Source organism: Populus trichocarpa, chromosome 6 (genome assembly GCF_000002775.5).
Source record: "Populus trichocarpa isolate Nisqually-1 chromosome 6, P.trichocarpa_v4.1, whole genome shotgun sequence".
NCBI lineage: Eukaryota > Viridiplantae > Streptophyta > Magnoliopsida > Malpighiales > Salicaceae > Populus > Populus trichocarpa.
The window spans coordinates 273,415-298,170 of NC_037290.2; the positions used below are offsets into that span (position 1 = coordinate 273,415).

Below are 24,756 nucleotides of genomic sequence, written 5' to 3' on the forward strand. Positions count from 1 at the left end.
AAACATTTGCAATTAGTGAAATATTGGAGTCTGTGGATTTCCTCGAATTAATCCTACTCCTTTTCTAGTTGTACTTGACATTTTTTTTATCTTTTGTTATGGTTTTTTAGTTAATATCCATATAGAGTCAGGGGCACTTAGAGGATTTGATAAATTAAATAAAAAAAAAATTATTGGTGTGTACAATGCATATGATAGTGTATAGAAGGCACATGTGTTTTTTTGGCAGCGCGTGTGGCGCCTTTTAATGGTAAAAAATGACCAACCGTTGTCTCTATTGATGTATCACGTGGAGACACATTCAATAAGACAGTGCGTGTAAGACTCTTCATATTAGTTAGGTGTCGGTTAGATTTTTTCTCCCCCCTCATTTTCTCTATCTTCCCCTTAAAAATCATGCATTAAAGATTGTCCTCTATTTTCTTTTTATTTTAATTATAGCGCTCATTATTTTAATTGTTTTTTATTTGTTTCGAATTCTTTTTTTTTTAATTTCATCTCTTAATATTTTATTTTATTGGCATTTATATCAAATCTGGTCCTTATTTTTTAAAAAAATTATTTTTCAACTTCATCCTTTATTATTTGATTTAATTTAATTTACTTTTTAGGTTAGATTTCGCCCTTATGCTTTTAATTATTTTTTCATTGATTCTTTTTTTAAAAAAAATTGGTTGTCTCTTTTATCTTTCAATATTTAATTTATTTAGAATTGAGCTTCATTAATTTTTTTGATGCGATGATCATAGTTTTATGATGCGGGTCATAGGTATAAAACTTTAACCTAAATTGATTTCAAATTTTTTTTATAATTTTTTTCACCGATTTTATTTTTCAGTTCCATCACTCAACATTGAGTTTATTGAAAGCTAAACTTCTTATGTTTTTCATCTTATTTTCTATGACGATAACTCAGCCTCGCGGTCTAGGTCACACATTTGTCATACTAACTTAGATTGGCTCGGGGGTTTTACATCATTTTATTTTATTTTATCTTTATGTCAAGTTTGTTTAGCATTCTTTTAATTGTTTTTTTTCTTTTTTAAAAATTAATTTTTATTTTATTTTCAGCTTTCAACATTAGATTATTGAGAATTGAGCTTCAATATTTTTTCTATGCGATTATTTTTATTTTATAACCCGGGTCACGGATATAAGATGTTAGCCCGGATTAATATCGGTCTTCTTTTTCAATTTTTTTTATACTTATTTTCTTTCTTGATTTAAAAATTTAACGTTGAGTTTATTAAATATTAAGTTTTTTTGTTTTTGTTTTTTTCTATATGTGTTTATAAAGTTATTTTAATCTCATGATTTAAACCACAAGTTTATTATACTAACTTCGATTAAATCAAAACTTATTTATTTATTTATTTTCTCCTTTAACATTAATATCGATAACTAAAGTTAATTAAAAAAAATTTACTCCCTTTTTTAGATTACTAAAGAAATCAAAATCAACTATGAAATCTAAAGAGAAAGTCTCCGCACAATTAGATAGGTCAAACAGCTTCAATCTTATTAATGAATAATGATTGACCACTGTTTATTCAATGACCAAAAAGGCAAGCACCAGCATTGTTTCAGGAAAGAAAAACAAAAAAGAAGGTAAGCACCAACACTACCAAAATGGTTCCAAGAGGGATAGGATACAAGAAGAACAATCACCCTCAGTTAGGAAACTACAAATACAAATTGGAAAAATGTATAAGACTTGCATTCTTCTGCATCATCCAACTTCTGTTTGCATTTCTCTATTTCTGCCTCTTGTAAATTTTAGCCAAGAAGGACTTCAACACTGCTTGCACTGCTTTGCTAGGGTGAGCTTCGATAGAAGCTATCAGTTTCTCATAGCTTTTGCTCTCATAGTCCGCAAATACACCCTATAGAATCAAAATATGAGATTATATATAAGAGAAAGGAAATCTGAAGGACATAATGCTGCAATTTCTGTATCGCGCACAATAAACCAACAAGTCTGCCAAAAAACTCAAAAGGAAAGTTGCATCGTTGCACATCAATTGCAAAGTGGAACACTTGTACATTATATACTCTCATTTGAAAGTTTTTAAGCACTTTTTACTTGAGATCAAGTTCAAACCTGAAGGTTCAGCTCATGATAGAGGGCCTTCACTTTTGCTACATTTGCCGGGTCAGCTTTCCCATAGTTTTCCTGGAAGAAAACAACATCAGTAAGCAACGCTACCTTACTTTCACTAGAAATAAGAAAGCGAATAAAATAATGTGCTACTCTTAACTCTTACATGTAATAGTTTCTTTTGCTCTTCGTTGCAAATCTCCAAAGCCTTCACAACCAACCAAGAGCACTTGAAATCTTCAATATCTGTTCCTATCTGATTGCAAAAAGAATATATATCAGTAAGAACTCCAGTCAATCAGATAAGCAGATTAGCCGTTTAATTTTTCCATTACCCCCTGGATTTTGTTCACTAAAACATATCTCTTATCCATAATATGAGCTCACCTTGCCAATTGTCTCTGGAGCACCAAAGCAATCCAAGTAATCATCCTACACAAGAAACATAAAAAGCTGATTGAGGTGCATGAAGTACTAAATTTGAGAAAAGAAAGATGTGTTGCAGCCAATGTTAAAGAAAAAAGATCACACCATTAAGACCTCCAATACCACATTACCTGTACTTGGAAGTAAGTTCCCATCTCAACAAGAATATTCTTTACATCAACATGGTTGTCCAGATTCTCACCCGCCATGAGCAATGCACATGCAACCTGAGTAGATTAAATGACCAATAATCAAATAATAAACCAGAATGATACATATAATGTGGAAAATGTGATTTATAAAAATTGGCTTGCCAGTGGGGGATGGTCAGAGAGAACCACAATAAAAGAATTCATACGCAGAAATGTGTTGGTTGTAGTTTAAGAGTTGGGGCCGATGGTTCAGTTAAAGTTGAAGTATGAAAGTCTAGATGCAAGAAATAGCGTGGTGGCATAATGCATCATTAAACTATTATGAAGAGTTTATGTGATCAGCACAGCTGAATCTTAACTAATCCTCCGGATTTCAATAATACTCTTTTCAGACAACCATAATCAGGCAGTGCATACTCACAGGAAGGTAAAATGAGTAGTAGGCGGTCTTGTACTGCACAATTCGCCGGTGTCTGCATATATTTCCAACAAATTCAAAGTTACCAAACAATTTAGAATTGGAAAATAAACCAACAAAGTTATGGAAGCTTCTGAGAGTTTTACCTAAATAGAAATTACTAGATAAGTGAATTAAGAGCTAGTTGCATGCTTAGATTTAAAGGTTTCAATAAATTTTAACACGTCAAATAACCACAAGAATTATACCAAAATCAACTACTTTTGCATCCTCAAGACCTATTTTCCATTGGTGGATCTGGATGAAAACAGATTTATATCCTACTACAAGCAACAGTGAACTAGAATAATAATGAGAAAAATATAGAATTGTCTATGCTCATGATAGATGCGAGCTGCTTTGTCATGCAATCCTACCTACACATGAGGGTTTTCTCGAAGGAATTTCTCATGGGTTGGTCATTTGTCTAACTATGCAGAGACCTGTAACTTTCAGGGTTAGAATATGCTTTCACTTACAGAGACAAAGTGTACTTGGACAAGTCCTTTTCTCCTTCGAGTGTTGTAATCAGATCTATCATCTGTCCAGAGGCTGTTTGAAACTCAACCTGCATAGGAACGGCATATACAAAATGTCAGCACATTTCAATATCCGAAAGTATTTAAGAAAAATGTGGGAAATCAATTACCTCATTGAACAAGTCGAGGAGATCTACATAGTATGCCTTGTCTCTGAAGTGGTTTTTGAGAATTCTAGGGATGTGATTGCGAAGCAGAATCCCATCATTTGCTGCAATAAGACCAACCTACAAAGCAGTTTATCAAAGTCAATTTTACTAACAACGGAAACCAAAATGATAGTGGTAAACAACATGCTCATTGTACCAACCTTGGGCAACCTAAACCAGCAGGGTTGACCACGCCTTGTATGGGAACTATCCATAATGTCATCAAGAACAAGAAAATATGCTTGAAGCTGCAAATATTGACGTGAAATACCATAAGTTGATCGTGAACTAGCAGAAATATTATCTAATGAACTAAATCAAAAGGTGAGAAGAGTACAGTTTTCAATAGTCATACCCATTCAATACACCAACCAAGAGCACTTGTGAGAAAGATTTCATCTTCCGTTAATTCCTTTCCTTCTTTCAAGTATTTGTAGCTGTCAATCACAGATAGTCCTCGATTTAGCTTCCCTGGAAAACAAATTGCGATGGTTGATTTAATGTTTCAATTGCAACCTCCAAGGCTGATAATTAATCACAAATATTTAACTTCTTCGTTATGGTTGATTTAATGATTCAATTCCTACCTCCAGGCACATTGTAGTCCAACATCTGCAACATAGAAATGAATATAAAAATTAGGAAAAAAAACAAAAGTTAATCAGCATAAATCCTAAGCTCAGACATATTAATTTAGCAAAATCCGGAGACAAAATATCCATCCCAGATTCGCAAACAAGAAAAGCTAAGTTGGCTTCGATACAATTTATAACAATATATAAACCCATCTCCCGAAAGTGCTGTTTGGGTTGCTTTCAGGATCATTAGGCCTGCTAATTATGCCCAAGATTTTCCCAATGCAGTACTTGGAGCATCGCAGATACAGAACAAGGGAACCATGTGGTGTTGGAAAGAATTCAAGATAACGAATATGCAAGACAAGGTAGAGCTCAGGGATAGCCTTTTCTTATATCCTAATTTAAAGCTGTATTGATTGAACCGCTTCTGTTGATTTCAACTCTCTTCATACTTCATTTAAACACACAGAACAAAGATTAATGAGGGATTACTTATTTTGACATGATTTCCCAAAAACCCATCTTTAAATCAAGATCCTGTTCACTGTCGGGCCATAGCAATTTTAGAACAGATTCTTTACACAGTGCATCAAAATCATTCTGGGTTCTTACACAAAACAAACAAATAAACCCATAAAACAGCATTTTCAACCTCAGGATTCATAATTGCATTTCCATTACCAATCAAATCAAGCAAAAACACACGCACCCCAAAACCAATAAAACACAAAGATCGAAACTTTCACGAACTGATGCAAAGAAAACCAAGAAAAGGCCAAAAAGGGAATACCCTATCAACCCAATCACGAGAATCAGGACTCCATTCGAAAGCAGGATCCTCAAGAAGCTCTTTCTTGAGAACAGAGTAGACATTCAAGAACGTTGACTTCAGATCTGCCATGGCTACTGACTTCTGGTCACAGGTGTTAAAAGAGACAGACACAAGACAGGGGGATTGTGGTGAAGATGGTAATGTTAGAATGGCCCCTCCTTCCTTATATGGAGAAGGAGATGATTTTGTTTACTATATTCCTGTTCTTTGTGTACTATATTCTTCATTTTTGATTTGACGTGGTTTTTATAAAAAAAAAAGTTAAATTAAATTTTTTTTTAAAAAAAAACTGAAATCAGTTCAAACCGATCGATTTCAATTCGGTTCGGTTTGATTTTTTAGAACAAAAACCGGTTCAAACAGGTTTGGCTCTGTTTTTTTCGATTCGGGTTCGGTTCAGTTTTTCGGTTCCAGGCTTAAAAAACCGAAACCGAACCGAACCGGTCGGTTTTTTCAAAATTTTAATCGGTTTTTTTCACGGTTCGGTTTTTTTGGTTATTTTTTTCTGATTTTCTAGGTTTAATTGGTTTTTCAGTTTTTTTGAACACCCCTACTATATTCCTCATGTTCTTTTTTTTTTTTACCCGAGGTATCCGTGTCAGTTTACGCGCACCACAACTAATGTCTGAGCCCATTAAACGTCCTGCAAGTTCAGTGAACATGTAAGGCACCCCGAGAATGACAGGCGTACACAATAAAACTTTAATCCTAATAAAAAATAAAAAAAAGTGAATAAATCATTTCCATCGCTGAGCCACAACCTCATGTGAATATTCCTCCTGTTCTTGTTGGCTTTAGTGATGGCCCTGTTTTTTATTTGCATAAAATAGGAGTAAAAATGAGAGAATAACAAGCGGAGAGGGTCTTCTTGTTTGAATTCTCAAGTTCCAATGGAAGGCAAGGAATCACACTACTTGCCAAATTCATTATAAAAATATTGATTTATGTATTAAAAATAATTATACTCTAAGGGTGTACTAATATTGCTAGTATCACGTGTGGAGTCAAAGAGTTTGAATGGACCACCTGCCTTCCATTCTTTAAAATTGATTAAAAAAAAAAACAAATGCTAAGAGGTTTCTTGTGGGCATGAGATTTTGGATCGTCAACAAAAAGATCTTTAATTTATCCCTCTATAAACTTGGACATTTGAAAAAGACAAGAAAGGGTCCCATCTCCATTCTAGAATACCGAGAGTGAAACATTGCATATATACACTCACACAACACAAAAGAGAAAGAATTTACAGGAAAAGACAACAACACCCTTGAACCGATAAATATTAAATATATAAAAATAAGAAGTATCGAAGTAATTATATGTAAATTATAAATATAAATAGGAAGAGAAAAACAATAAAACAGAGAGAAAGATCTAAAATGAGAGAGAGAGAGAACCGAAAGGAAAGAGATAAATGATAAGAAATAAGAGAGAATGAAAGAAAATTAGAAGAAATAAGTTGTTAATATAATATATATGTTTTAATATGTATAAGGGTTGTTATTAGTTATGACTTTGAATTTGTTTAATATTAGGGTTCTGAAGATTATATTTTGAGTTTAATTGATGAGTTGATTGAAATGTTATGGATTAATTGTAATACTCATAGGTAATGGTTTAATTGGTTGATTTTTAGATGATTTTGTAAGGAATAATGATTTTTTAGATTAATTAGTTTTAATTTATGTGTTAAGTGTAAGAATATTGAGAAACTATGGGGAAAAAAACCCTTGCTAGAAATCTAGACAATATGATCCTGATATTAAACGTTATCTACTCGTCGAGTTGTTGAACTCACCCTCTCGTTATTTATCATTTTCAGGTTTATAGCTTGATAGTAAGACACTTTTGTTAGACCTTCAAAATATGTTCTTTTAGTTGCAATTTTTTTTTTCTGAAGCCCAGTTAGTGCTCCACAACTATAATATTTGTCTTAACTCTTGTATCAAGATAATCAATTTATATTATGAGGTTAGTTATGTTATTATGTTATGTAAAAATTTATTTTATCTATATAGTTAAAAAAATATATATGTAAGTTTGGGTTTATATATATATGAAAACTTTATCTATGTGCAGGTCATGAATTTGAAAATAAGGTGGCAAGATTTTAACCATCTAAGTGGTGGTTCAGTGGTAAGAGTTGGGGACTAAGGGGTTTGCTCCCTCTGTGGTCTCAAGTTCAAACCCTATGGTTGCTCATATGATGACCACTGGAGGCTTACATGATCGTTAACTTCAGGGTCCGTGGAATTAGTCGAGGTACGCGCAAGCTGGCCCGGACATCCACGTTAATCTAAAAAAAAGCTGACAAGATTATATATATATATATATATATATATATATATATATATATATATATATAAAATCATGCAATTCAAACAATAAATAGTGAAGAATTGGAATCTTGGTCGTCATCTATTGTGTGTATAATTTACAAACTTAAAACGTTACGATTCATGTGTAAAATATTCTTAGAATGTCTTGCATGCAACATTTGAATATAATGTCTTAATCAATTATTTTGTCTCATGCATTAATCTTTTATTTATTTTTATTTGGATGAGAAAAATGAAGAAGTTTATGCTACATTGCGTGCTATTATTTCAAAACAGAAAAAATAATATAAATATGATAGATATGTGTTTAGCTGGAAGTGTAAAGACATAAAATAAATTTATTTCTTTCATGAACTTGAAGTGAATTTTTAATTTTTTTAAACATGAAACATAGAAAAAACATGCTCATTCTATCTTTATTATCTACTTCTTTTATTTTTTGAAACGGTAACCAAACGCTACCATGAAATTACCTAGTTATTATAATTATTATTTAAAAAGTTGACTTGATTTATCAGGTTTACTCGTGACTCAAAACTTAGACTAGGCTAGGTTTCAACAATAATAAAGGAAGAATTGGCCTGATGTGATCCAACAAAAAACTCAAGTTGACTCGTGATCCAGTCAGGCCAGAAAAAACCCAGTAAAAAACCATCGACTTTTTCTCATTGTATTTTTTTTTAATTTTTTTTAAAATAATATTATTTTTTATTGTTTAATAAAATAAGAAATTTAGGTTGATCCGGATCAACCGACCTGACTCGTGATCTGTCTATATCAACTATCGGATCAGGTTTAAAAATTATGATCACGGTCGATGACCAAACAATGAAAAGGGTTATTCCGGTAGTTTACCATTAATTTGAGGTTTAAAGTTCAATGGCCATGGAACTAATTGTCCAATCAAAATCTTTGAAAAAATCATCAAAGACTACATCACCTGGGATTTACATTCTCCCTGTTGTTTTTTATTATTTCCATGAGAATCACACCTGCAAAGTGCCAACCTCACACAGACTATCCAGATTTTGCCACCAAGCACACAAAAACTTGCCTCTGCCTCTCTGGTCTCTGAAGCTCTGATCAGATGCTTCCAACCAACCCTGTTTTGCATTTGGATTCCCATGCTAGCCGCAAATCATCACAGAATCCATTCAAATTGGAGTCAATTTACTGTGGTCAAATGGCGAGAGATCCAATGAACCAAATGGGACGGCATTAGCATGGAGCAAGTTGCCAGCACATAAGTTAGACATAAATAAACTTGTGAAAAGCCACCATTGTTGAAAAGGACCAGCATTTGAGTTGCAATGGCATTTAAGAGAAGTCCAAATTGCCTATTCAATGACATTGATGGATCTCTCCTAGGACGATGAGCCGTCAGGGTGGAAATTTGGAATGTGACATTATGGCATCTGACTCGAGTTAGGCTAATAGCAGTTGCTAATAAATCTGAGCCGTAGCGTCGGTAAGTGTTAAATAATATTTATATAGTTTTATTTATTAAATATAGAATAATATTTTTAATTTGATCTATATATACTTTATTTATATTTAAATTAAAACTAACTATTTATAATATACAGAATTCTAACATCTTTTTCTATATTATCTCAATTAATTTAACAGTAAGGACTGAAAAATGCTTCAAGGCTGACGAAGTCAGGAGTCACTAATCAGAATCAGCCTTTTGACTGTTATAAAATTAGCGTCTTCTTGGCATCCCCGTCTATGACAAAGAGGATGTCTTGCTCTTTTTTATTCCTTGGTTCGGTCTACAAGGAATTGGATCTTGGCTTACATTTTGGGGCAATAAGATGTCTAAAATATCTGGGCTAATGGCCTTATTCTTTGTGGTTTGAGCCACATGAATGCTTCACTTCCGTTATCCAACCACTTCTTGCCAATTGTCGAAATCCCACAAGGCCACAACCCCTTCAAAAGTTTGGAGCACAAAAGTGGCTTGTAACATCCCAACAGCATCACATTCCAAAGCTGCAAAAATTTGCTCTTCTGTTCTGTTGCTGCAATATCTAGAGAATGAACACTGCAAAAAGAGCTGCTCAGCTTCTCTCAACTCAGAACAGTTGGTCCTTCTTTCTAATAAAAAAATTGTTTGTTTTAGCTAGTGATGGTGAATTATGATATCAGATTTTGTCCTGAATGGTGAATTTGTTTGATTAATAATGTGTGTAGGTGTGATTTGGAAAGGAGACAAACTCGTTGATGGGGTCTCTCGAACAATGGACTTCCTTCGTTCTAAGGGAAAAAACACTTGTTTTTGTGATAAATAATTCATTAAATTCAAGAATGCAATGGGCCAAGAAGTTCCATTCACTTTGGATTTCGGTTGATGAGGTCTGTTTCTATGGCATTTCAATGGAACTATAATTCCCTTTTTTTGTTTTAAAGCTCTTTCTTGCTGTGTGTTTGAATTGTGGATTGTTTGTGTTTGAATCGTGGAAATTTACGGTTATTTCCTTTCTTGGGCAGGCCTTTATCACCTGTCAACCTCCACTGTCATATAGCATAACACTAATTTTTGAAATTGAGTGGAGACTTCATGTTAGATCACAGCTCAGTGGTCTTTTTAAACACCTGTTAATCATCATTCAAGTGCCTTCTACCTATTGTCTCAAACAGTGAGGTTCCTTAAAAATGGTGACATAGTTTTTGCACCATCTATAAAATCTTGAAGGCAGCGTCCTGTTGGAAGGAGGCTTACCTTTTCTCCTCGTAGATGGTTCACTTACAACACTTTTGTCCTGTACATTGTTCTATCCATTTCCATTGCGGATGTTCATCTTCTTTTACAACATGGAAGCATTAGCTATCTTGCCTTTGCTTTTACTTGTATCTTACATTTGGTCTTAAAGGGAGCGGACGTTTTCTACCATGTTTTTTATTTAACAAGAACAACAATTTACCTTACGCTCTTGTTTTACACAATATTGTGGCACCAATTTAGTGCAGGAAGATGGTGAAAAGAGAATAGGGCTGGATCAAATTCCCTCTATGAACATGATAAGAGTGTAAAGTAGCAACTTGGCTGCAATTTCTTCGAGCTTCACTTGTCTATTTAGTTCTGTTTTCCTGTTTGAGGTTTGTAATGGTGCAACTCCTGCCTCAGGTTGGTGCAGTTGTGGTTGGAATAGATCCGCGCTGCAACTGTTACAAGCTTCAGTAAGAGTTTCTAAATCCTATGTTACCTCTTCTACCGTGTTAAGTCTGCTGTATTTTGATTTGGTCATGTTGTTATGAGATTTTGAGCAAGATACTATTTGAAATCGATTTTTTAAGGCAACAACAGAGCATAAGTTCACTTGTCAGCTTCTCTAAGATTCAAGGATAAAAAGATTTCCTGCCAATTGAACACTAGCTGAGCGGCCAAGGCATGGTTAGGTCTTAGTCAGATATTTCCTTTGTCAATGCAAAATCTGTCATATCGACATTGATCTGGAATTTGATTCCACAAGACATCTCATACCCGGGGCTGTAATATAATAATAATAATTAAGAGCTACATGCTTCTAGTTTCAAGATAAATATTGAATTGACAGGTATGGAACCTTATGCATGCGTGAGAAACCAGGTTGCATTTTTATTGCTACGAATCGTGATCCAGTGGGACGTAAGACTGATTTATAGGAGTGGCCTGGTAAGTAATTAGATCTTATATTATAACAAGACATTTCACCAGGCAGTTTCACCTCTTTAATTTCGGTTCTTGGTTTCAGGTGCAGGTTGTATGGTTGCTGCCACATGCGGTTCAACAGAGAGAGGGCCTATTACAGTTGGAAATGCTCAAGTCTCAAAAACACAACAATTGGTCCCCATTTCATACTGACATCATCACTAACCTTTGACAACTTATATTCTCACAGGAGACTGTTTGTAGATTAAATGTTTACTGTCCTGTGTTTTGCAGCTTTCTCATCGGCACCTCCAAAATGTGCATGGTGGGTGATAAACAAGATGCTGATATTTTTTTTGGACAAAATGCTGGCTACAGAACTCTCCTTGTTCTTTCAGATAGACTGATTTCTCTTGTTTTTGAATTCCCTCTTTCCCTGAAATAGAATGTTAACTCAAAGCACACGATGCTGAAAAATTTGCAGGTGTAACAACGAAAACTACTCTTCAAGATCCATCAAACAATGTCCAGCCAGATTATTATACAAGTAAGGTGTCTGACCTACCTGACTCACTGGTACCATAAACCTCATTACTTGCCTTTCGGTCATTCTCGTAGGCCTGTTGACAGTGCTGGTAGTGGATTCCTGTTAAAAATCTCAGGGATTGTTGGGCATTTTTACAGGTATTGTCTTACCTTCGATGCCATAATTCTCAGAATTTGAGAACAATCATAATGGTATCATCTTTCTGCTTGATTGCTTCCTGCTTGCAAAGCTATATTACAGAAACACTAATAAATGTTCATTCTAAGAACTCGTAAGTTCTTAATTACAATCTTCACATCGGAGGAAAGTTTACCATAGTGAAACAGACTAGTAAGCTAACAACTGGCCACTTGCATAGTCGCATTTTTTGCTCATTGTTCATCGTCTATGCCTCTGTTTCTAGCAGTGTCCTGAGAACTACTGCACGATAGAATTGATTTTTGACGACACCTTTAAAAGTAGCATTTGAGAATGTTAATTAACACAGGAATTTCAAGTCATTGCTAGTTTGCGTTGGGATGTCGATTTCTGAAATTCGTCTAAAATTTTGCATCTAAGATCATCCAAAGCAAGGAAGAAGTTTGTTTAGTCTACAGGTTCAAAGCATAAGAGTTTATCCAAAAAAGAGATCACGGCAAGTCGGCAAGGCTTCATTAACCTCAGAGAATACTCATGTTTCAATCTATCTATCTATGTATCAACCCTCAATCGCAGCCTAAGATGCAAGATTATATTCATATGATAGGCAAAACTGATCAATGGTTTCCATAAAAGGAATTTATTATAGATTGCTTCATCATGTAGCTGGAAATTAATTGTCCCAAGTACAAGTAAGAGCGAGCTTCATATATTTGCTCTTAAGGTTAAGGGAAGGTGGAAATCAAGAAGGGGAGGAAAAGGAAAAAAAACACTTGGGTTTCTTATGAAGGATGAACCTTTTTAGCGGAAAGTCCCTTCCAAGCTGTTTTCATGGAAGCAGAAGCAGAATTAAGTGCAGCCTCCATGTATTTCGTAGAAGCAATAGTTGCAGCTTTCTCCATTAGATTTCCCATGTTTCTAGCACTCTCAGCAGTCTTTTCTAAACTTTCCAGTTCATTCCTTGCCATGCGTTCCATTTCCACTTCAAACCTCCTAAATTCATCCATGGCATCTTCCATGACTGTATCAAGATAATCCTCAGCTTGTTGCATAGCCACTTCAGCTTGTTTGACTTCCTTTTCTTGTTCAAGTTCCATTGCTGCCCATGACTTGTATGCTTCTATCTCAAAGAGTTTCAGAAGATCATCAATGGAGGAGGGATCGAAGTTTTTGTCTTGGCAAGCTTGGTTGGAGAGCAAGGTGAATTGGGAGAGGAGAGCTTCCATGTTTTGTTACTGTAAGGCCTGAAAATATGAAAAATTATGCAGATCTAGCTAGCAAAATAGCAAACCTTCCTATATAAGGTACATCACCAAAAAGCTTGCCCTAGTGGGTGGGGAATCATGGAATCCTTTGAACCCCTAATGTTTATTTCTTAGTTTCAAGCAATCAATCCTGACCATCCATTAAGTTCCTTTAACTTTCATGGCTGGATTCTTAACGTTCAGAGATCCTTTCCAAATTTCAAAAGTAGAATGATCCTTTTTCCGTTGTGCATGGGGTAGGGTTACAGCAATGGATGACTTTTCTTATCTCATAATCCTTGTGTAGTGGACAAAGGGCCCCCCTGCCTGCTTCACATCGTCAAAGAATCATCAATTTTCTTGTCCTTTCTTGTACTCCATGGCAAAGCAAACTTTTTTTTTATATATATAAAACAACAACAACAACAACTTGATTAATTTAATTGAATTTGAAGACTAATTCTTTTGGTAACTTAGTAGGATATGAGAAATTTAGGAAGCAGAATTGGGATCGAATAATTTGTTGGGATGTGTCCCAAATACTAGAAAATTGATATAAAAAAAATATTGCTCAATGTATTTATTTTTAAATAATAAGCATAAAATTTATGCAAGGCATCTTAAAGGAAAAACTATTATTCCATATATACCATAGTAAATACCATTGATTTGGTTGAATGCTAACTCAAGTGTTAATCATGGTTATTAAACAGATTAGTTCCGTACTTTAATGATTCGAGATCTAGTTTAGACTGAATTTAATTTGAATTGCTTGGAAAACTAATATGATTAAACTAGTGACTCAACAAGTAAACTTAATTACTTTCTGCTTAGTTATCTTGTGTGTGTAATTAAAGAGAAGAAAATGCATAGCTATCGGTACTTTGCATCAAAGATGAAGGTGCTGGTGGAAGCAAAGGTGGCAGCCCAGTGAAAGGTGGTGCCCCTGCTAGAGGTGGAGGCCCTGGAAATAATATTGAACGCAACGGTAGCAGTACTACTACTATTGTACGCAATGGTGGAAGTGGCGTTGGAGGCATTGGTATGATGGAGAAGAATGTACCATTTCGAAATTATGTTCAAAGCGGTGGTGGAGAACAGAACTACCATTGGGGAAGAATCATTCTTCTTCACTGGAGAGTAAGCCAGCACTCGGGGGTTCCAAGGCGTGTGAGACGGAACTAGAAAGATAGGCGGTGGCGATGGAAGTGATGAATGCAGTGGATGTGGTGGTCGTCATGGTGGGATTCGAGGGAAAGGGTGATAATTATCAATGATGGGAAATACGAGCAGTGAAATATATTTAATTTCAGAAAAGGGTTTTTTTTTTATGCTCTGGCCCATCACAAACTTCTAGAAATACGACATTAGAGTAGTTTTTTAAGTTACAGTAACTGATGAAGTTAGATTAGGTAATTTAGGTGCCTTGATGGTAATGTCAGTAACAGCAACAGGTGGTGTTAGAGGTGGAAATATTTTAACATCAATGGATCCACACTGGCTCTTGTACAAATGGGAATTAAGTTACAATTTTATGTATCCAAGGTCATGATCATTAACCTTAACCCCAGTAGAGATGCTGATAACAAAACCTGTCATTGAAAAACAGGACACCCCTCCACCTGAATGCCAGGAGCGGTAGGACAAGTTGCCAAGGGACAATGATCAGAAACCTCCAAGCCCCACCAGGTTGGTCCATTAATGTTCTTCATCTGTAATGTAAAAAAGAGCAGAACGACTGAGAAAGCAACTCCAGCATCTAATCCTGCTGATAGGATGTAGTTGTGCCTAACCCACCATCCTCTATATCTATTGTAGACAACCAAGTTGAAGACAATGCCTACAGAAAGCCAGCACATGTAGTTCACAGCCTTGACTGCTGGCATACCTCCTGTGCCGCTTAAGATAATAGGCACGTTAATGTACTTGATCCACGTCTTCTCCGGGAACTTGAGAGAGAATATATATCCACACTGGCACCGGCGCAAGAAGGCCAACGAGAAAGAAATAGTTCATCTTAGAGTACAAACCAAGACGTCCGAACATTCGCATCGGTCCAACCACACCCCAAATGACAGAGGCATTGTAGAATACATCGACTCCGGGACATGTCCATTGGCTTCCTTCTGGCAGTTTTGATGGATCGCAGATGTTTTCCACCGAGGTAAGGAGCCACCAACCCGTGCCGAAGTAGACTGAAGATGAAATTAAAGTCCCTACTATCTGTTATTGACATAACATCAATGGTATTAATTCTAAAGTGGGCTTCCAGTATATTACATAACGCTATGATTGTCTGATTTGATTTCAAATTTATACCTGGACAACAAACATGGACTTGGGGGGGATTTTCATGTAATGTCCCAGCTTGAAGTCTGAGAGGAACGAGATTGCTTGTGACATGCTAGTGTAGCCATAGTTCTTGAAAGTAACATTTGCAAGGAGTCTCCCCGGATACATGTAACCGATTATTAGCTCGGTGATAACGTTGAGTTCTGGTTGCTGCACAACAATTTTGACATTAATATGATCGAGGACAATTAACACGAGCAGGTTAGAAACTTAGTCTGCCAAGATCATACCTGGTTTGTAGTTGCTGTAAGAACACCAACTGGAAGGGTGAACATGAGAGCCAAGCCAACTCCCAGTAGGACACCCCAGTAAGGAAGTTGCAACTGTTTACCAAAGCCCTCACAAGTAAGCAAGGTTAGTGCAATTACTATGATCAAGAGGGAGTAAAACCACCATTGAGGGACAACTTCGTAATTCTTCTTCATTATTCTGGTGTGGACATCAGCGTACTTGTCTTGATATGCTGCTTTTGTTTGATGCCAAATTTCTCTGCAAACAGAAGGACAAGGTAATCAGACAAATAATGATATGTTATGATATCTATTGACGGTGAGATTAGCGTCATAAAAAAACTAAGAATGTTGATAAATACCTTTCATAGAAAAGTGCTACATGAGTTAATGCAGCAGCCAATATGGCAAAGTTAAGACCATAAGTGTAAACGAAGAAGATACTTAGGTTGACTTTGCTGTAGCCATCATATCCTGGTTGATTGAATTCAAAGGTTGTCTCATTTAGAACTCTTGAAACATCGTAGGGTTGTCCATAAGCATCGAAAACATGGGAAGAGAAAATTGGAAAACGTTTGGCACCATATGAGTTGGTCTAGTAAGCTATGGGGATTACGATGTAGAGAATTATGATATAACCAAACAGTTTGTTGATAATAGCAAATCCTGGAGTGGCCAAGGGAGATCCTAGGAAACCAACCACCGTTGACCAATCAATGGCGAAAGAGTCAACGCCTAGGCCATGAAGACCTGAGCCAACTTGTTGGGCAGTGACCGAATCCTTCCATATCCAACAGACAAAGGAAAGAGCCGTTACAGATTGGAAGAGATAGCCGGGGACTATATAGTATGCGAAGCTTGATACAAGGACCACGAGGAAGAACTGCAACCTCGTTAGGCCTCCCTTACGCCTGATCTCAACTTCATGCAATGCCCTGAAGGATTCGAAAGAAAAACGAATTAGAGAAGAGAAAAGAGGAGATGCTAATCTAAACTGATAGAAAATGGGGTTGCAGGAGACACCTGAAGAGGGAAACTTGAACCAGAATGGAAGGCCACCACATGTAAGGGGAATCAACAAGGAACTTCCTGAAAAGTCCAGCCCATCCATATCCTAACAACTGAATGTTTCAACAAAATTGGAAGTAAGCATGTTTTATTAAGCATATTGAAGAAAGAGCAAAGCATTAATCAATTCTCTCTAAGTCATCACCTGCATTTTATTTTCACCTCAAGAAAAAAATTGCTATGGAGTTTAGGAGAGGTTCACCTGAGTCGTCTGCGTTAACAACATAGCTGGTATTGCATCTATACGACCATGATAAAATGCCTTCACGATGGTGATAATTCCCACTGCAAACACATTATTTGATCCAGCATTTGCAAATATGGTGATCAGAACATGTTCTTTTATGTTGAAAGGCCCTGGATTCAATGAAAGTGCCCATTTAGTTCGGGGAAACCGAATAAATTTGTTCGGTAAAACTGATTCCATAAGCCTTCCTATTGGCAGTAAAGCAATCTGAGCTGAAACTGATGTTACATAGAGTATATTTTGACGGTAACCAAAGAACTGATTCACAAATGCCAGAAGAGCACAACATGCGATCCCCAAAACCCATGTTCGAAATGTCAAGCATGGTAATGTTGGATCATCTGTAATCGGCACTGTGAGCTTGACTTGCTCGATTGGTGAATCGTTTACCTCTTCTGCAGAAAATCATGTTTTGACAAAGACAATTGGGGTCAGTAATCGTTGATCAGCGACGATGGTTATTAGATAGTGAAATTATTAGAGAGTTATGGATTGCTAAATTTTGTTAAATAATTATTAACGATGCACAACAACAATAGCCATGACCGTAATTTAACCCCCGGATAGTCCACATTCAGCAATGCGCAATGTCAGGTATAAATTAAATTTATAGAACTTTTTTTAAAAGAATTTGTTAGAGAATAATATAAAATTATTCTTAAAACTTTACTTAATTACTTAAGCTTTTAAGTTTATATGTTTGGATTTTATTAACAAAATGATCAAGAGTTTAAATCTCATTATTTTTATAAGTTTTACCTAACAATTTAATATTTTGGGTTGAGATGTTTTTCAAATATAATTTCTCTAATTTTTTTTTGGTTAAATTAACTCTTTGATATTATCATGATTGATAATTAAGAATGAGAAGTTCTTATGGTACGATTATTCTGATATCTGAACTCAGCAATGTTTTTTTTTTTTTTACAGCTAACTGAAGTAATATGCATGCAAGTACATAGAATCGCAGGCAAAAACTTCTTACACAGACCATGTTCGGGTTCTGAATTCCTCACTAGACAAAAGAATATAATTAAATTTGAGGGTGCGAACCATCCATGAGTAAATTCCTAAGCTTCTATCCTATCTGTTCATATTCAAAGAGTAATATTTTAGAAACTCTTCAGGACTAACTGCTGCAATTAATTCAGGCAGTGATTTAGTGTCAGCTACTCTGCAATCCTTAGGAAGTGCAACTACAAGAGATCGATGAATCATTAAAATCGCAGACTTATAATTAACCTGCATTAGCTATGAAAAGAAAGTGAGTAGACTGAATTATATTTACCTATCTCATCAAGAATCTTGGCCTTGGTCGAAAGACGAGTCCCATTACCATTAGTCTCTTCATGCTCCATGCTCCTATGCTCGCACTACCTAAAACTATAATGTGGTGAGACTTCTAACAACAGAAGTTTTCAATATATACGGTTCCTTGGCTTCGTGATTTCTCTTCGTTTCTGACGAAAAATCCAAGCAAGGAACGTTAGATCTGATTCTTGAAACCTCCTAGTTGGAGGAAAGAATCAGTGAAGATTCCATTTCCCATTTACAGGGCATGGACAGTTATTATCATGGGGCATAGCCAGAGAAAGGATGAGCTCTTTGCATTGGTGAAACATAAGAAAAGAAGATGACGCACCAATTTTTTTTTCTACCTTACATTTATTATTCATAAGATCTTTTCTTTGGTTTTAGCAAGTTACTATTAATCATAACGTGAAGTAACATTCTGTAACATAATTCCAAACAAACTTTGCATCCCAAAAAATCCACCAATAATTGAAAAATCTTCTGGTATACCAAGGATGAGGAGCAAACAAGTGCTGTATACTCTGCCACCTCTGACCCTACCCTACCCTATCTTTTCCTCAACTACTTGCTCATCATGCAATTAATCTGCTAATGTCATATTTGGTAGGTGACCCATCTTTGCTTAGGAAAGGCATTATTTTCACAGTGGCATTAATTATCCATCAGAAAGCTCACCTTGAAGTCACAGTGCACACACCTCTAGGGCATGTCTATCTATCTATCTCTTTAGACAATTTTCGTACGTAAAAAGGATCACATGAGAGACATGTCTCTTGAAGACAAGCTTTTTTCTTCTTAAGAATTGCCATGAAAATAGGAAGCGTTGTAAATTAAGAAATTAAGTTATATATTTTGTTTACCAAAGAATGTAGAACCAATTCTCAAGAAGAAATTGATTGCATGTGTAGTTCTATATTGATAAGTAGAAAAATCGAAGGTGTGTTTGTATACATAAACGACGAGGTATGACTACGGCAAATTTGTGAATATTTAATTGGCTTTACTTTGGCATTACAAATATTAATTTGTATTGGGACAATAAAAAAACCTTTTTTTATATAAAAAACCACTTCATTCCAGGTTTTTAGAGAGAATAAAAACTTAGGTTAACTCAGGTAAATTTTTCCAATCATTGATCAGATCTTATATCCCATACTACATACTGCATTATGTATTTTTATTTCTTTCGTTTCTTGGATTAAGTTACTAGATATATATACAAAGCTATCCCGATTAAGGTGATTAGATCATATATCATTAATGCATGTGATCTATCCTAAGTCATAATCCTGAAGAATTATGAAGCCATACTCATATTTGATGAGCATATGTATAAGGCAATGGTGTGTGAGAGTTTTTAAATTAATTTTTTTATATAATTAAAATTGATGATAATCAATCAACAACTCGTTTGAATATCTTGTTGTGCCCATAAAATAAGAAATGGAGAACTAATTATGATGGATAAAACCCTAGCTAGTAGAAGCTTCAATTCTTTACTTATAAAAAAATAAAAACAAAAGAGACATAAACATATAATTTGATTATAAAAACCAGTTGAGAATAATAGAATGTGTTAGGTTGTGCTTTAGCCAACCTTCCTATTTATATATATGCGGCAAAACACTGCAGTAACTATAGGGATTACAACATTGAAATAATCTTATATTAATTTTCTATTCTGATATATACATGCTATACATTCTATAATATGCCCCCTCAAGCTGAGGGTGGGGGATCGACCCGAAGCTTGAATCGAAAAGCAGTAAAGGATGCAACATGAAGCGGTTTAGTGAAGATATCGGCAAGTTGATCCCAAGAGGGAACAAAACGAATCTGAATCTTTTTCTTGGCAACGCGGTCACAGACAAAGTGATAATCCACTTCAACATGCTTAGTACGAGCATGGAAGATAGGATTGACTGAGAGATAGGTAGCACCAAGATTATCACACCAAATGGTAGGAGCAGAGACTGAGGGAACCTGCAAATCTGTTAACAAGTATTGAAGCCAAATGACTTCAACGGTACCATCAACAAGGGCTTTATACTCAGCCTCAGTAGAGGAGCGAGCAACCATGCGTTGCTTGCCAGATTTCCAAGAAATCGGCGTCTAACCAAAAAAGACAAGATAACCACCCGTAGACTTTCGATCATCAATACTACTAGCCCAATTTGCATCTGTAAAGCCATGTAGAGCAAAAGAGGAGCCTCGAGTGATATGAAAACCATAAGATGCCGTACCTTTAAGATAACATAGAATACGCTTAACAGCGGCCCAATGAGAATCTGTAGGAGCATGTATAAACTGACAGACTCTGTTAACAACAAAACATATATCTGGACGGGTGAAGGTAAGATATTGAAGAGCACCCATGATTTGACAAAATCGTGTAGGATCAAAGAATGAGTGATCCGGTAATAAAGTGACTTTCGAAGAGGAGACTAGAGTATCAACGGGTTTGCAGGAAGTCATAACATCTCGGGTGAGGATGTCAAGAATATATTTATGTTGACGCAACATTAAACTCATACCGGTAGATTGAACTTCAATACCCAGAAAGTAGTGAACATCACCTAAGTCACGAAGCTTGAACTCAGAGCTGAGTAACTGTATAAGGTGATGAAACATAGCAGAGTTGCTACCCGTAAGCAGAATATCATCAACATACACCAGGAGATAAAATATATTAGTACCATCAGATAATATAAACATAGAGGTGTCAACCTTGGAAGCTCGAAAATCGATGGAGAGCAAAAAATCACTTAGACGAGTGTACCATGCTCTCGATGCCTGTTTCAAACCATACAATGATTTGTGCAATCTGCACACATGAGATGGAAGAGAAGAGTCAACAAAACCTGGAGGCTGTTTCATGTAGACCTCTTCAGTAAGAACACTATTGAGAAAGGCATTATGAATATCAAGCTGATGAATCTTCTAATTTCACGAAACCGCAATAGAGAAAACCAATCGAACAGTGGCCTTCTTAATAACTAGACCGAAGGTTTCAGAATAATCAATACCTTCCTGCTGGGTAAAACCTCTAGCAACAAGGCGCGCTTTATAGCGCTCAATACTACCATCAACACGACGTTTGATCCGATATACCCATCTATTGCCAACAACGTTCATCAAAGGATGAAATGGAACTAAAGACCAAGTGCGATTTGTGCGCAAAGCGGCGATCTCATCACACATAGCATTATGCCAAACTGCATACCGATCAACGTCAAAAAATGCAAAAGGCTCAGAAGAGGGAGAATGCAGTACCCGTGTGGAGGTAGAGGTGACGACAGCGAAAACAACCAGATTTGCTGTCTTCGGCTGCCGCGGTCTGAGAGTCATAAGATGTCTGCTGCGTGCTGGTGGAGACGTAAGGGAAGATGATGGCGGTGAGGAGACCTGTGGCAGCTGATAAGAAGATAAATCAACCATAAGTTGCAGACCTGCGGGAGAGGATGATGAAGAAGCAGCCTCAAGCACAGGACTGTCAGCAGAGGAGGGGCTGTAGGCAGAGACCAAATCTGCAGGAATGCTGGCCAAGGTGGGCGAAGCAGAGGAGGGACTAAAGAGCGCCCCAAGACTATGAGGAGATGAGACCAATTGACGAACTGAACCATCACCAACGTGTAAATTATCATTACCAAGATACGGTTCTGAAGCAGTCAAGGTGGCAAGATCAGGTGTGATGTGTTGATTGGCACCGGTATTCGAAAACCAATCAACAGAACCAGTTGAGGAGAGATTGCGCTGCACCAGATTGACAGTAGGTTGTTGGCCATAACCTCGCTGCTGGAATTGAGGACAGTGGGGAGTTGTATGACCGAAATTCTGACACAGTTGGCAGCGTGGATTCTGCCCCCTATTGCGCTGCCAAGAGCCCTGCCGACTGTCACCGAAGAAGGAGTTTTGGAAGCTGTAGTGATCAAGTTTGGAACCAGCAAACCGGTTGCCTCTGCTGCTAGACTGGTTGGGACGCCAGCCACCATTGAAGCGGCCCCTGCTGCGACCAGAATTGCCAAAGGTCTGGCGTTGCGCAACAAGGGCAGATGATGGAGTGCTGGGTGTGGGCAGTAGAGGAGCATGTATGGCAGCTGAAGATTTATGAAGAAACTCATGCGTGAGGAGATGACTGTGAAGATCTGCATATGATAAAGGTTTCGCCTTGGTAATAAGACTTGTAACTAAGTTTTTAAACTCTCCCCGAAGACCACGAAACACATATAAATTGAAATCTTCAAGCGAAACTGGCCGACCAGCAATGACCAATTCATCAAATAAGGCTTTAGCTTTTTGCATAAATTGAGTTACTGATTCATCACCCTGTCGAAGATCCTGAAGAGAGCCGTGAAGTTGTATAATACGAGAGTTGGAGGTGGAAGCAAGAGCGTGCTCAAGAGTGCGCCAAGCTGAATAAGAGCTTTGACAGCCAACAATAAGATGCAAAACTTCCATAGATAGGGAGGAAAGAAGAACACTCAGAATGAGTTGGTCCTGTTGTTTCCAGCTAAGAAAGAGCGGATTTACTTGAAGAGAGATACCATCTCTGGCAAGAACATGTGAAGGTGGACATGTGTTGGAGCCATCAACAAAACCAAAAACCCCTTGGCCTAGGAGATACGACAGCATCTGCATACGCCAATATAAATAATTGGTGTTTGTTAATTTGAAGGAGATGACTTGATGAGTGTGAGAGAGGGAGATAATGCTTGCGGCAACAGAGACAACAGCTGCATTAGACGTGGGCTGCAAGAAGAGGTGTTCACCAGCCATGACAGAGGAGAAGCCAGGCGGTGAGGCAACATAGGAGAGCAGAGGAGGCGCTGCAGGAGAAGAGGGCTGCACTGCCAGAGAAGAAGGATGGACTGCTGGTGCTGCAGCAGAGGAAGATGTATGTGACAACTGTTCCATTGAAGAAGGGAGGTTGTGAGGCTATGCGAGAAGTAGTTTAATTAATTTTTAGGGCTTGCGGCTATGATACCAAGTTGAGAATAATAGAATGTGTTAGGTTATGCCTTAACCAACCTTCCTATTTATATATATGCGGTAGAACACTGCAGTAACTGTAGGGATTACAACATTGGAATAATCCTATATTAATTTTCTATTCTTATATATACATGCTATACATTCTATAATAAAACCTAGACGGAAACATATAAATAAACATATTTGTAGGATAAGTTCACAGTGAATTTTTATTTTTTTCAAAACATTAAATAAATGAAGATATGTTATTTTCAATTATATAATTAAGCCGTAGTGTTAATGTGTATATTAGATATATAGTGTTTTTTTATTTTTGGTTAATTACTTGGCAAATTTGTGTCAAATCAAAATAGTAATTTTAACTTGCAACATATCCCCTTGGACATGCTTAATTTTGCATCTCATAATTAGACAATATGCTTTATGAACCCAAAAGCAAATGATTTGTGAAATCCAACTCTATGTAGGAAAAGGAAAAGGAAGGGCCTGCCTGAATTTGGACATGCATGGGGGCTTCTAAACATGTCATGGGCTCAATAGGCTTTGCTCTCATCTTCATTTATTGATCATAGGATAGCGATCTGTGGTCTCCTCTTGCTGCTAGCTGGTAACCAACCCTCTTTATCTCATCTCACATGTGCCTTTCTTCTCCCCTCCCCTCCCTCCCTCCCTATAATTCTAGCATGCATGCCCCTACACTCGCAGTTCTGCCTCTTCTTCGTATGGAAAACTGTCTAATTCTTATTAAATTTTTCCACATTCATGTACTGAACTTCACCGCTAATAATCCACATGCATGCATGCACCTATGCTGCTTTTATTAATTTTATACTGAAGTGATCGATCAGTACTACTTCCTAGCAAGAAAAGGAATAATTATGGGTGCGTAATATTTATTTGTGTGCACTAAAAAGTCATTCTATTCGTAAAACCATGTCTTCAATATCATTAATTCCACGAATGAAAAATATTAGATCATGTTAGTTTTTGCAATTAATGCTTATATCGCAACAAAAACATCAAAAATATTACTACGCTACACCACAAAAACAATCGAGCAACAGACGGCCAGCATGTATACTAAATAGATAGAAAACAAATAGAAAAGACAAAAGGTAATTAACGGGCAGAAAGTAGAGAGGCAACTTAATTAGGATATAGTTATACAAGCTTTAATTAATCAGATTAAATAGTGTGAGCACATCAAACGGCGAGCATCTATGCTCCCTTGCAAATACAAATACAGAAAACATTAACAATTGTTTCAGCTTTGCCCTAATCTGTCAGTCAAAAACATGATCAATAAATATTGCTTTTACACCACCAAGATATTCTTGTCACAAGCGGTGGAGGTCATCAAATTAATGTCATTTGGTGGACCCATTCTTCACACGAAAGACACTTGTCAGGATCTGGATGC

The 24,756-nt window shown here is 36.5% G+C and overlaps 3 protein-coding genes and 1 pseudogene across 6 annotated transcripts; 1 reads left to right on the forward strand and 3 right to left on the reverse strand.

Moving 5' to 3' along the window:
- Positions 1 to 1,498: 1,498 nt before the first annotated feature.
- On the reverse strand, positions 1,499 to 5,439 carry LOC7458466 (farnesyl pyrophosphate synthase 1). Its single transcript, XM_002308715.4, has 12 exons — positions 5,190 to 5,439; positions 4,409 to 4,433; positions 4,177 to 4,292; positions 3,983 to 4,069; positions 3,783 to 3,899; positions 3,613 to 3,701; positions 3,098 to 3,149; positions 2,656 to 2,751; positions 2,486 to 2,530; positions 2,265 to 2,354; positions 2,102 to 2,173; positions 1,499 to 1,883 (listed from the first exon to the last, which is right to left on the reverse strand). The coding sequence occupies exons 1-12, from the start codon at positions 5,298 to 5,300 to the stop codon at positions 1,755 to 1,757; spliced, it is 1,029 nt and encodes a 342-aa protein (XP_002308751.2). The 5' UTR covers positions 5,301 to 5,439; the 3' UTR covers positions 1,499 to 1,754.
- Positions 5,440 to 9,244: 3,805 nt separating this feature from the next.
- On the forward strand, positions 9,245 to 11,964 carry LOC18099728 (uncharacterized). 4 transcript variants are annotated; one of them, XR_008059612.1, is made up of 4 exons: positions 9,245 to 9,660; positions 9,767 to 9,928; positions 10,064 to 11,228; positions 11,308 to 11,964. XR_008059612.1 is itself a non-coding variant. In XM_052454264.1 (3 exons), the coding sequence occupies exons 1-3, from the start codon at positions 11,133 to 11,135 to the stop codon at positions 11,647 to 11,649; spliced, it is 339 nt and encodes a 112-aa protein (XP_052310224.1). In that variant the 5' UTR covers positions 9,943 to 11,132; the 3' UTR covers positions 11,650 to 11,964. The 4 variants fall into 4 exon arrangements, 1 of the variants encoding a protein (XP_052310224.1); XR_008059613.1 differs by having other exon boundaries at positions 11,314 to 11,964; XR_002982241.2 differs by having other exon boundaries at positions 10,544 to 11,228.
- A 539-nt stretch (positions 11,965 to 12,503) lies between these two features.
- LOC7458467 (uncharacterized) lies at positions 12,504 to 13,304 on the reverse strand. Its single transcript, XM_002308716.4, has one exon. The coding sequence runs from the start codon at positions 13,113 to 13,115 to the stop codon at positions 12,672 to 12,674; it is 444 nt and encodes a 147-aa protein (XP_002308752.1). The 5' UTR covers positions 13,116 to 13,304; the 3' UTR covers positions 12,504 to 12,671.
- A 1,289-nt stretch (positions 13,305 to 14,593) lies between these two features.
- Positions 14,594 to 18,820, reverse strand: LOC18099729 (oligopeptide transporter 1-like; annotated as a pseudogene).
- Positions 18,821 to 24,756: the final 5,936 nt, after the last annotated feature.